Here is a 12,634-nt window from a genome sequence, read left to right as displayed (position 1 = left end):
CCCTTCCAGCATTAAACCTTAGAGCCCACTAGGCGGATGCATGAGCAGATATACATCCATCATTAGTTTTCTTATCTATTACTTCAGTTTTACTTCTATTAACTTTGCCACCCATTGAAACTCCAGGGCTGCTAAAAGTTACAGCTTGTCTTTATTACCACCCCTCGCCCGACCCCAGGCTTCTAAAGAGCTTGGAGATAACTGGTGCCACAACATATTCACGGTCTTCTTAGTCCAATTTCAACTGCTGCCCAGCAGTGCTTCAGTGTCTTAGTATTTAGCAGCCTCCTGTGTTCTCCACAATAATGATGGTAAACTTTTTAGCACTGTCTTCCAACCTCCTCACTCATGACTTTCATCTTCTTTCAATGACGATTTCACAGATAAAATAGGGGCCATAAATGAGCACCATGAAATATTGATTCTTGTCTTCTATCTCTCAAATCTACTGTATTCACAGCCACACTCCCTTTTTATCCTTGTCTCTGTTGAGATAATATTCCTGACCAAGGGGATGGGGTTCCTATCTGTACTCTCACCTCCTTAGACGATTTCCCCATTTGAGTCTTTTATTTCCTGAACCATCATCTTCTCCATCACCTAAAAAAAAATCAGCATATAAATATATCTATGTCTGTCCTAATTTAAAAAGAAACAGTGACAAAGACGCATCTGCTGCCTTATTTTTCTCCTCTCATGGTCAGCCTTCTTGGGAAAAAAGTAATTTATGCTTTACATCTTTACTATCTCATTTCCAATTAATTCCTCAACTGAAATTTGGCTTCCACACCACTATTTTATGGAGTTAATTATTGTAAAGATCAGTGAGAGTCCTGATTGCCAAGTCTAATGGGCACTCTTATTCCTGATACTATATTCCGCTCTCTTTATAAAGCTGGCACTCCCTTCTCATGGTTCTCTTCCCTCTTTCTCTTGATTCCTTCTCCATCTCCTTTGAGCATTCATCCACTTTTGCCTGCCTCTAAATACTGAAGTCCCACAGAGCTTACTACTGGTTTTCTTCTCTTCTTACTATACTTTCTCCTTGACAGATCACGCCTGTGATAGTTCAACTACCATTCAAAATATTGGTGATTCCCAAATATATACCTCCAGCTCAAGCCTCTTTATGAAACTGGCTACACACTACTGCTACTATTCTCTTTTACTTAAAGCCCTGAACATTACTTTTAAGCCTGAATTACTCCAGTGGCCCCCTAATTGATCTACTTCTGGCCACTCTCAAATTCATCTTTGCCACTGCTGTTAAAGTGACTTTTCTAAAATACAGATATGCCTTTACCTATATCCTCAAAATTATTCAGTGGCTCCTCAGAGCCTTGAGAATAAAGTTCCGATCATTTAGGGTTGTATTTAGCTTCCCGTCTGATCTCTGAATACTTCTCCAGCTACATCTTTGGTCCCACTGCTTGTTTCAGCCATTCTAGATGATTTGCACTATCCTCAAAGATTGTTCATGCCTTTGACATTTGTATAAGTGATTCCTTTTGTCTAGAATGTCTCACTTTCCCTTCTGTCTTTACCTGCCATCCCCTCTCATTTTTATGGAGACAGCTCAATCCTCATGTTTTCCTTAAAATCTTCCCAAAGGGCCTCTGTGAGTCCCTTCCTGGTCTCTCTCCTGACTCCCTTTTGAGTGCTCCTGTTGATACGCTTTGTGTATGTATATCATAGCATTTATGATACTGCCTTGAGATTTGTTTGTATTTACTTGTTTACATATCTCCTCTTGTTGATTATAAGCGCCTTTGGAAAAAAGACGCTATGTCTTTTATCTTCTCTCTAGCCCATAACACAGTGACCAATTCCACATAGGGGAATTTTATAAGTATTTATTAACAATTTAGATGTTCTAAAGTTATCCAGTGGCCAAAAATGTATATACTTGGTTTTAAAAGAGTATTTTAGCCGTCCCTTCTAAAATGATAAAATTTAGGCAGGTTTTCTTTCAAACATCTATCCTTTTTCTTATACTGCATTTTGATGTTCTTGATTTTTGGTCTTATTAGGTCTACCTTTAATATCCTTTATTTTAAAACTGGTCTAATTAAAATATTTTGCAAAGCAAAATAATCCTAATTAGACTTTATTATTTGCCTCCTTTGACCCACAGATAAGGTGGCTATATAATTTATTGTTCAGTACAGGACATTTCTGAGACTTCAAGGGGATGCTATGAATACTTTCAGTGAAGTAATAGGAGTAAACAAACACTACCCCGGGCAATGTGAAAATAAGTAATTCCAGCTATATTGTAACTATATATTATAGCATATGCACATATATAAACATAAAATACCATTTTCAATTACAACTCCTCATGTTGATGCCTCATGTGTAAAACCTTAAATGCTTTTTTCTTAAGTCACATAAATAAACATCAGTGAAAAACATGAGATTTATGTGTGTTCAAATAACAAAACACAAAGCTAGACTCCTAGCCTGGGAGAATGCATTTCTTCCCAGATATTTTCTCACTGTTGTCTCTGGGGCACTGGAGGATGACAGGAGCATTAGAGCTTTATGAGCTATTTGGCTTCATGCCAGGGATATATCTCAACTTTGGAATTTATTTTCGTGGGCATCACTTTTCAGCTGCTTTTCTTTACCTCCTCTTCTCCAGTGCATCATCACAGGGTGCTGAAGGTCTTTCCAGGAAGCACTGAAAACATCTTGTTTTTTTTTAACCGCAGTTTAGCAATGGTGCCATTTACTGGCCTCTTGGGAAAACACATTCTTGGATCGTTATCATACTCCTGTTTAGAAAAAAAAACTTTTGCAAAAGAAAAAAAGATACCTCAGTCAGCTATTAGAAATACAGGGAAAGGGCTGGGTGTGGTGGCTTATGTCTGCAATCCTAGCACTTTGGGAGGTGGAGGTGGGTGCTTCATTTGAGGTCAGGAGTTTGAGACCAGCCTGGCCAACATGGTGAAACCCTGTCTCTACTAAAAAAAACAAAATTAGCCAGGTGTGACGGATGCCTGTAATCTCAGCTACTCAGGAGGTTGAGACAGGAGAATTGCTGGAACCTGGGAGGCGGAGGTTGCAGTGAGCCGAGATTGTGAAATTCCACTCCAGCCCAGGTGACAACAGCGAGACTCTGTTTCAAAAAAAAAAAAGAAAAAGAAATTCAGAGAAAGATTTTTCATTAAAAAGTGCTGTTAGAAGAAATGCTGAATTTTGTGGCGTACTAGGTAAGTAAATACCTAGCCCTGAATACAGATAACTAAACAAGTGAATCCAAGTCCTTACCATGGCTTACATGGACCTACACAATCTTGCCCCTCCCCCTACCGCTTTTCATCTCTAAACTCACCTCTTTCCCTTTCTTTCCTCCTCTTAGTCCACTCAGCTACACTGGTTTTCTTGTTTATTTAGCAGGCCAAGGAAACATGACTGTAGAGCCTTTGCACTTCTCATTTTTAGTGTGGGAAATGATCTGCCTCAAGCTATCTGCATGGATCAAACCATTGCTTCTTTCAGGTCTATGCTATTCAAATGGCCCCCAAGCAGTGTCTTTCTCTGACTTTTCTATTTACAGTTGGATAGCCCTCCCCCAAACACACACACACACACACACACACACACACACACACATCGTTCATCTACTTACCAAACCTTATTTTTCTTTGCAGTGTATATTACTGTTAGCATATTAATTATATTATTTTTATCTATTGTTGTTGTAAGACAATAAAGGGATCTTGAGAATACAAGTTCCATGAGAATAAGAACTTGGTTTATTAAACTCATCGCTCTGTTTGCAACCCCTAAAACAGCCTGGTTTTCAGCAGTAATTGTTGAGGGAATAATTAAAAAAATAAATGAATTATGTCTCATTGACGCAGCAGGTGATGGTCAGTTTGGCTGAAGTAGGATGAAGGAAAATGGCTTCAAAGCATTATACTGTTTAGGACTTTCTTTTAGGTTCAGATAGATGTGCTGTGGTTTTTACACTGTTTGAAAAGACTTGCGTTTCACCTCCTCTAATGGTTGCCATCCGGTCAAACTCTGTGCTGTGATTTGCATGTAATACATGCCCACGCTTCAAATCAGACTATTTTTTTTTTCTTTTTTTTTTTTTTTTTTTCTGAGACACAGTCTTACTCTGTCACCAGGCGCCAGGCTGGAGTGCAGTGGTGCAATCTCAGCTCATTGCAACCTCTGCCTCCTTGGTTCAATCAATTCTCCTGCCTCAGCCTCCCGAACGGCTGGGACTACAGGCGCTTACCACCATGCCCAGCTAATTTTTGTATTTTTGTTTTTTTTAGTGGAAACGGGGTTTCACCATATTGGCCAGGATGATCTCGATCTCTTGACCTCGTAATCCGCCCGCCTCCGTCTCCCAAAGTGCTGGGATTACAGGGGTGAGCCACCGTGCCTGGCCCAGACTGGTTATTAAAGTCTGAAACTTTTGTTGGGTATTATAGGAAATTCAGGCCTGGGACTTGGTTTTAACAGGATAGACTCTCACCTTTTAGTCTTACAACTCATTAAAGGCTTTGTAATCTTTATAATTGGTTCTTAATTTGTAATTTACCATGGCCCCTGATTTTCCTCCCACTTTCTGTTTTGAAGTTTTTTCATTTTAACTGCTCATTAATATGTCTACCAGAGATAAAATTGGAAGAGAAAGATGAAAATCTGATTATGATTTTCAGGTGTTGTTTTGTCATCGTGTCAACTCACCCTGACTTCCTTTTTGGATGTTTCCTGAATTACCTAAGTAAGAGGCTTAAGTAAGAGGCTCTTCAGACTACTCTGGGGCACCCAGGTTTTATTTACCCAAAGTTGGACTTTTTGTTTTGTTTTTGTTTTTCTACTCTCCTTGTTTCTCAGGTGAGGACTTTTTTTTTGTTTGTTTTTATTCTTTAGCATTTCATAGATAACACTAGAGTTCTCTTCATTTCTCTCTTTAAAGGTTTTTCCATCTTTTATACCTCACCACTTCTCCCACTATTTGTAGAAAATATTTGAGGTTTCTGGATTAGGTATTTAGCCAACTGGGGAAGGAGGGTTAACACTGTACCCACTTGATTGCAGCCTGCCTCACTGGGATTTGGCACTCTTTTTCCCTTCCTGCCACCTTCACTTTGACCTTCCTTGACTTCTCATATGCCACTCATAAAATGTAGAACACCCCATAAGGAACTTTCCCCATTAATCCCTGTGCAACTTAGAAAACAGTCACTATTTCTTGATCTCTTTATGTTAGAATTGCTTCTCATCTTCAATCACCTTTATAAATGTTTCTATAAATACATCTGTTTAAAAAAATATTTTTCATAACAAATGTGCTGTGCACAGATAAGTGTCTTCTCATATACTGAATAAATCCAACATTTTACTATACAAAAACAAAGGATTACTAGGAATTTTGTTGGGTTGGGTGGGTGGTTAATTCACAGAAAATGAAATAAAATTATTGTATGCTTTTGTGAGTGCTAAAATCATTTGTTTGTAGCAAGCGGACATCATTGAAAGGTTTATAGCTTTTCTTAAATAAAAACCTTTATCTTTAGGTCAGCCAAACCAATCAAGTCAAGTGATAGGTATAGAAGAAATTTTGTTCTGACTTTATTTTCTTATTGATGTGGAACTATGAACAGATGTTTACCTGATAACTCCAGTCTTTGCTAGAGGCATCAAACATGTTACTCCTGAAGCTACAGAAATCTTGCCTAGTTTCTTGACTGTTTCGAGAGAAATGTACTAGCATAGCATAGATCTTATAATCTAATTAACTGTTAATGCATTTTGGAAGTATATAATTTTTGTTTTGTTGGATAGAAATGTCTTCCAAGTGATTTTTTTTTTCTCTAGGAAAATGTGGTCCATACTCAAATTTAATTTTTGTATTGAGGTTCCACCAAAATAATCACTACCCTAAATAATAATTGTAATGCTGGATCTTATTGAAACATGTTTTTCTGCTTTCTCTCAGAACATGTATAATTAAAATCTTCTCCTTGAATTAAATATTGAAGGTTTTGATTCCTAAAGTCGTGTGTATTGTATTGTTTCTCCATTGAATCTTTAAGATCGGAGAGAAACTCTACAAAGCAGAAAGGTGTGATAAATGCTTTTGACAACACTTCAAACTTTTCTTACCATAAAAGAAATCATAATGGTGACATTTCATATTGGTTATAACAAGAATACATTCTGCAATAAAAGACATAATATAAAATTAAGTAATACATAATAAAATAATATTCCTGAACTGGCAAAAAAAAAAAAAAAAAAAAGAATATTCAGTGAAGGCTGGGTGTGGTTGTGGGTGCCTAAAGTTCCAGCTACTGGGGAGGCTGAGACAGGAGAATCGCTTGAGCCCAGGAGGTGGAGGCTGCAGTGAGCCAAGATCACACCATGCCACTCTACTCCAGCCTGGGCAACAGAGCAAGAATCTGTCTTGTGTCTCAAAAAAAAAAATAATGCAATTTGAACAATAAGCTATTTAGAACTCATTTGCTGTTTAATAAATGTACAGCTTTGACTACAAGTTTCACTATTAGGTAAGCATCAAATCCTCAGAGGACATCTCATAGCTGGTTCATGCATTTATTTCTTCATGTTTCCCCTTGGTTTTAAAAAAATATTTCTCATGTATGACTATTTATCTGTATAGGCAACCTGCTACTCAAGACTGTATTGTTTCTAATGTCAGATGCCATGACATAACACGTGATTGAACATTGAGCTGGACTATAGCAGTTGCCCAATGAATGACTGATATGATATAAATTTAGGAATGTAATTATTATAATTTATACCAGAGCTTTAATCCCTTGGCCCTATAAATCAATTTATAGGTTTTTAATTAATCATTAGGGCAACAAAGGTCTAAAGATGACATCTTCTAGGTCAATATTAATTAGGCATACATGATTGATATTCTGATGACTTTGACAGATAAGAGCTCCTGTATTCTTATAACTGTAGGCTTTTAATTTGACATTCAGAGCAAAAGTGACTGACAATTATAATGGTATAAATGATTGAGGAAACAGTGATCGCACATTAAATAAGAAACACAGAAGAGAGATGAGGGACTGAATTGAGCAATCAGTTAAGTATGTTTTAAAGCTAAGTAAACGGTGACACAAACTGAGCAGGGCAAAGTTTGAATGATATCATGAAATAAGCTCATTATGAGATTAAATGGGATAATAAAATGAGTGGTAGAAAGTCTAATCAGAAATTATTTTAAATGTCAGTAGGACTTTTTTTAAACCCTCTGTATGTATGTATCTTAAGAATTGGGACTAGAGCTTTATATTTGAAAGTCGGCAGTTAAAAGCAAGATTTTGATTAGTGTACTCCCATAGCCAGTTCAATATCCACCAGCTAGTAACCAAACCAGTTGTTTTGTTAATGCCATTCAGTGATGCCTAGATCTTACCTTGCTTACTGCCTCTTCAAGGTTTTCCTTTTTTGTCTCCATAATGGTAGTTCTTCTAGTGTGTTCTCTTTTTCTTTTGCTCCACTTGGAATTTAGGCTTATTGACTTCCAGTTGTCTCAACTGTAGGTACAAAATTGTGGCTCTTACAGATTCCTTTCCTGGTAGAATTAAGCCCATGGGCAGTAAGCTTGGAAAGATCAGGAGATACACACATGCACACAAATCAATCCTCCTGTAGATTGGAGGCATTCTTAGATGTCTCTGCTTCATGGGATATTCTTGTCATTTTGGCCTTTCCCGGACTTAATGATGGTCATGTACTGGCCTGGGGTCCTTCAGCTATCAAGTGTTTACTTTCTGAATAAATATTTATATTGCCACTATTTGGTGGTTTTAAAAATAACTTTCTGCTGTAATCTATTTTCTAAATGTTGTTAAAAGCATCCCACTCTTCCTTGGTAGACCTCGATTGCTTGTGTAGTTACTGCTCTGAAGCAATGTGATCCTATAATAGTATGGCTGTCATTGAATAGCTTGGGAGGCTATCTGAATACAGGGGGAATAGATTGCTCTGGTGGCCTAGGGCAGACTAATGGTTGGTGTCAGATGCACCATCCAGGTTTGCACTAATCAAGAAGGAATGAAATTGATCAGCTGTCTCTTCCACTCTGAAGGCTTTTATAAGCCTCACAAAAAATAACTTTCAGGATTTTCAGAGAGTTAAGAGGGGTTCTGGTATGATAGAACTTTTTCTGGAGAATGTTTCTAAAATGGAAAGTATGAGTTCCATTTGTATCTTGCAATAATTCATAAAATAAGCCCCCAGATGAGCATACATCTCAGGATTCAGATAAGAGCCAGTAAGCCGGTGAGGAATTGAGGGCCTCATGGAGACTCTGGTGATGATTTTTGAGGTAACCCAAGCAGCCAGGTTTCTATGTTTTTATGTTTTCTCTGTTTCTATGTTTTATGATGTTATGAACATAGTCTGTAGAAATATTTGGAAATATAGATAAATAAAATTATGCATAATTCAAAGAGTTATCTCTATTAACACTTTATAGTATCTGTGCAAAACCTTTTTCTATGCACAGAGAGTAGACATGTGGCAATAGAAGATTTAACATATATGTGATCTTGTGATTATGATGGTTCCATGAAATACTGCAGTTATCTTGCTAAGACACTAATATACATTGTGCATGCGATAAAGTTGATGTGCATAGTAACCCCACGTGATCGTACAGAAGCCACATTTCAGGGAGGCCAAGATTTAACTCCTTACAAGTTTGGAGACATATTATGTGCTACAGTATTATTGAAGAACTTTGGTATTTGTAAGATTGGGCTATATCCTTGAAAAAGATCAAGGGTTTGTGGTGGCATGTGACTGTGTGTATGTGCATGTGTGTGGATGTGTCTTAGTCCATTTTCTGTTGCTTATAACAAAATACCTGAAACTGGGTACTTTATACATAAGGAATTTATTTCTTACAGTTACGGAAGCAGAGGACTCCAGCGTTGAGGGTCTACCTCTGGTAAGGGCCTTCTTGCTGGTGGGGAGTCTCTGCAGAGTCCCAAGGTGGTACAGGGTATCAATCATATTGTAAGGCCGCTGAGTGTGGTAGTGTGCTAGCTCAGGTCTTTAGTTCTCTTCTTTTAAAGCTACCAGTCCCACTCCCATGATAACCTGTTAATCCATTAATGGATTAATGCACTCATGATGGCAGAGCCTTTATGACCCAATCACTTCTTGCAGGCCCTACTTGTTAAGATAGCCACATTGGGGATTGAATTTTAACATTAATTTGGAGGGAACAAATATTTAAACCAAAACATTATGCCTGTGCATAATCACATTATATATTTAGTAGCCTAATTTTTTCACTTAGTGTTGTAAATACTTTATCATATCATTAGATAGTATTAAAAGTATGATTTGAAATGGCTACATTACATTATATAAGTGGATCTACCTTAATTTATTTAACATCATTGGATACTAGGTAGTTTATAGTTTTATTTGTTTATCTTATTGTTGCTTTTCTAACTAATGCTGGGATGAATGTCCTCATCATTGTAGTTCAGACTTCTGTGAGGTTATTACATTGAGATCTCTCTCTCTCCCACTCTCTCTGTGTGTATGTATGTGTGTGTGTGTGTAAGACTTTTGATACATAATGGCAAATTGCTTTCCAGAACGATTTCTCTTGTTGACACCCCTTAGCAAGTTTAAATTGTGCTAATCTTAATATACCTTCACCTGCAGTAAGTCATAAAAAATTATAGCAATTTGCCAATCATGGGCATGAGTTATTGCCTTTCCTTGCATTAGATCACTTTTACAGTTTGTTTTTCCTTCTGCTTATTGACGATTGCATTTTTTACAAATTAAATCACATTATTTGCCTATTTTATTGAGCTATTTATTAATCTTATTAATTTGGAAGCACTTTAAAAATAATAATTGGAATTAATATTTTGGCTGGCATAAGTCATGAATGTTTCCATTTTTCTCCATTTCTATGGCTATCATCCCAGTAGAAGCCACCATTATTTCTATTCCATCTGCATTGCTTCAGTAGCCTAAATTCCTAACAGAATTGCAAGGATCTGCTTGATGTGGCCCCTCTCTACTTTTCTAGCTTTGTCTCGGGATCATTTTCCTCAATTTCTGTACTGATTTTCTTTTACTTTTGTCACCACTAATTGCCCCCACTTCCACCATGACTTCACACATCTTCCTGTTCCTGGCAAGCTTCATCTTCTCCATGGTCATTCTCACACACCTTTCCCTGTCTAAGTCCCTCTGGATTAGGGTTCCTTAAACATTCTCATAGCATCCCATTCTCTTTCTTCCTTATATTGAAAACAACTGTAATTAATCTAGATTTTCACTTTTGCAAACTATGTTTTGAACAATTACCTATATAACTTAGATGGGGTGGGTGATTGACACACACCGTTTTCATAGTTTTGCAAAAAAAAATGTACATATACTTATCTATTTTCTATGGGGAGAATTTAAAAAGTTAAAAGAGTCTCTCTGTGCTTCATGGGATGAATCATCCCTGAAGAGTAAAGGGCTCTGGAGTCTTAGAAATTATGTTAGAATCCTGAACCCACCATTTCTGAGCTGTTCAGTCACGGCCATGAGTTACTTAACCTCTTTGTGCTTTTCTCCTCTATTAAATGGCGTTGGCCAGGCATGGTGGCTCACACCTGTGATCCCAGCTCTTTGGGAGGTTAACGCAGATAGATCACCTGAGGTCAGGAGTTTGAAACCAGCCTGGCAAACATGGTGAAACCCTGTCTCTACTAAAAATACAAAAATTAGCTTGGTGTGGTGGCGCATGGCTGGAATCCCAGCTGCTCAGGAGGCTGATACAAGAGAATCGCTTGAACCCAGGAGGCAGAGGTTGTGGTGAGCTGAGATCACGCCACTGCACTCCAGCCTGGGCGATGAGAGCAAAACTCTGACTCAAAAAATAAAATAAATAAATAAATAATAAATGGGGTTAATTATATCTCTCTTTTCTGATTGCTGTGAATATTAAAGGAGGTAATTGATGAAGTCTTTAGCCTGGCACATGATAGGCACTATATAAAATGTTAGTCATTATCCTTTTCTTTGTCCTCTTTTCCTTCTTCTTCATCTTTGAACTTTATTAAGTGCTAACTCAGCAGAGCACAGTGCTAGATGGTATCTAGGGTTCTGTTTTTCTCCTAGGGAATTGCTCTGCTGGTTTTGAAGTGTTTCCTCTCACATAACAAGGTTACTTCTGATGACAGTTTGTGAAGCCTCTCCCATCACCTTGACATTCTTCTTTAGGAGTTGATGATATTTCATTTTTGCTTCCAGAATGGCAATGAGTATCTTTGTAAAGTAACATAATGTATCTCTGCTTCTCTTTTGGTGGTGTAACTTTTTGAGTACTAATACTCAGATCTGCTTTTCTTGACAGCTGGCAAACTTCCCCAGACTCTGCGAGGAAACAGAAAGGATTGTTGCTAACCACATTCGTGAGCGAGAAGGGAAGACAAAGGACCAGGTAAGGAGAGGTCTTTGGTGGGCATGGGGACGGTGGGAGGTCAAAGATCTCTGAAACATTGTCTGGTAGTTCCCAACAGTCACCCTGTCGCTTAAAGGGAAAAAAAAATGGTGGAACACAACTACGTTATATTTATTTTTACTTATTTATAAATTATACACATACTATATTAATATTTATATTAAAAATATGAGCAAATAAAAAGACTTCAGAAGAATGAGATGCAAAAGCAGTAATAAGAGTTTCATTATTTTTTTCCTCAATGTTTCATGGATCATACATACATACTACTTTGAAAACCACAAATTCAGGAACATACCACATTTTCTCTTTCAGACAGGAGTTCTTAACTTTTAAAGGGGTCCACAGATAGACTCCATAAGATTCACAAACTCCTAAAACATTATTTAAAATTCTCAGTGTTTTTATTTTTTTCTGAGGAGAGTGGACCTAGCTTTTCATCAGCTTATCCATATATCCTATGATTGAAAAAAAAAAGTTGAGAATTACTCTTTTAAACATTTCTATTTTGTGAATATATTTGGTTGGAAGGAGTGACCCTGAAATTGTTTTCTAATCCTAGCTCTGTGATTTGGAAATATTATTTTCAGTGAGGATAATTCATTTTAAAAAGTAAGGGACTAAATGGAAAGAATAAAAATCTTCTGAGGTTTAAATGGATTTTTCTTAGTTACTTATAAAACATTATAATGGGAAATACAAAGGGTTTTACATACCCTTGAATTCCATGACACAGCTGCACATGTGATCTTGTGGAGAGAACACTGGACTTAGGTCATGTGCTTGCCACAAAATAACACCATGTTCTTGTACAAATCAATTCTTTTGACTGTTGTTTTCTCATGTATGGCATTAGTATGTCAGCCTATATGCGCTCTGAAAGCCCCTGCAGTTTAGTATTCCAAGATTTTGTGATTTGAGTTGGAAGGAGGTGAGGGAGAAATAGGGAAAAGGAAGAAGACAAAAGAGAGAGGAACAAACCACAGGGAGAGACACACATAGCATATAGAGTGTATGTGGGGAAGAGGAGCGGGTGGGGGAGAAAAGGAAGGACAGAGGGATGGAGACCCAGCAGGTTGGGACATTTGTGAGTGATTCTAGTAACCACCTTTTCTCTGCTTGAGCTGTGAATTCATT

The 12,634-nt window shown here is 37.4% G+C and overlaps 1 protein-coding gene across 8 annotated transcripts in view; it reads left to right on the top strand.

Annotated features, from left to right (window-relative positions):
* Positions 1-12,634, top strand: part of DNM3 (dynamin 3) — a 549,446-nt gene that overhangs the window by 212,719 nt on the left and 324,093 nt on the right. For all 8 annotated transcript variants that reach the window (XM_032291679.1, XM_032291682.1, XM_032291676.1 and 5 more), the window contains exon 11: positions 11,390-11,476. In XM_032291679.1, the coding sequence (XP_032147570.1) occupies positions 11,390-11,476 (87 nt within the window). The remainder of the gene's footprint in view (positions 1-11,389; positions 11,477-12,634) is intronic.

This window comes from Sapajus apella, unplaced genomic scaffold (genome assembly GCF_009761245.1).
Source record: "Sapajus apella isolate SASKATOON/1434 unplaced genomic scaffold, GSC_monkey_1.0 scaffold25, whole genome shotgun sequence".
Classification (NCBI taxonomy): Eukaryota; Metazoa; Chordata; class Mammalia; order Primates; family Cebidae; genus Sapajus; species Sapajus apella.
Note: the sequence above shows the minus strand (reverse complement) of the source record. Positions and strands in the feature narration are given on the sequence as shown.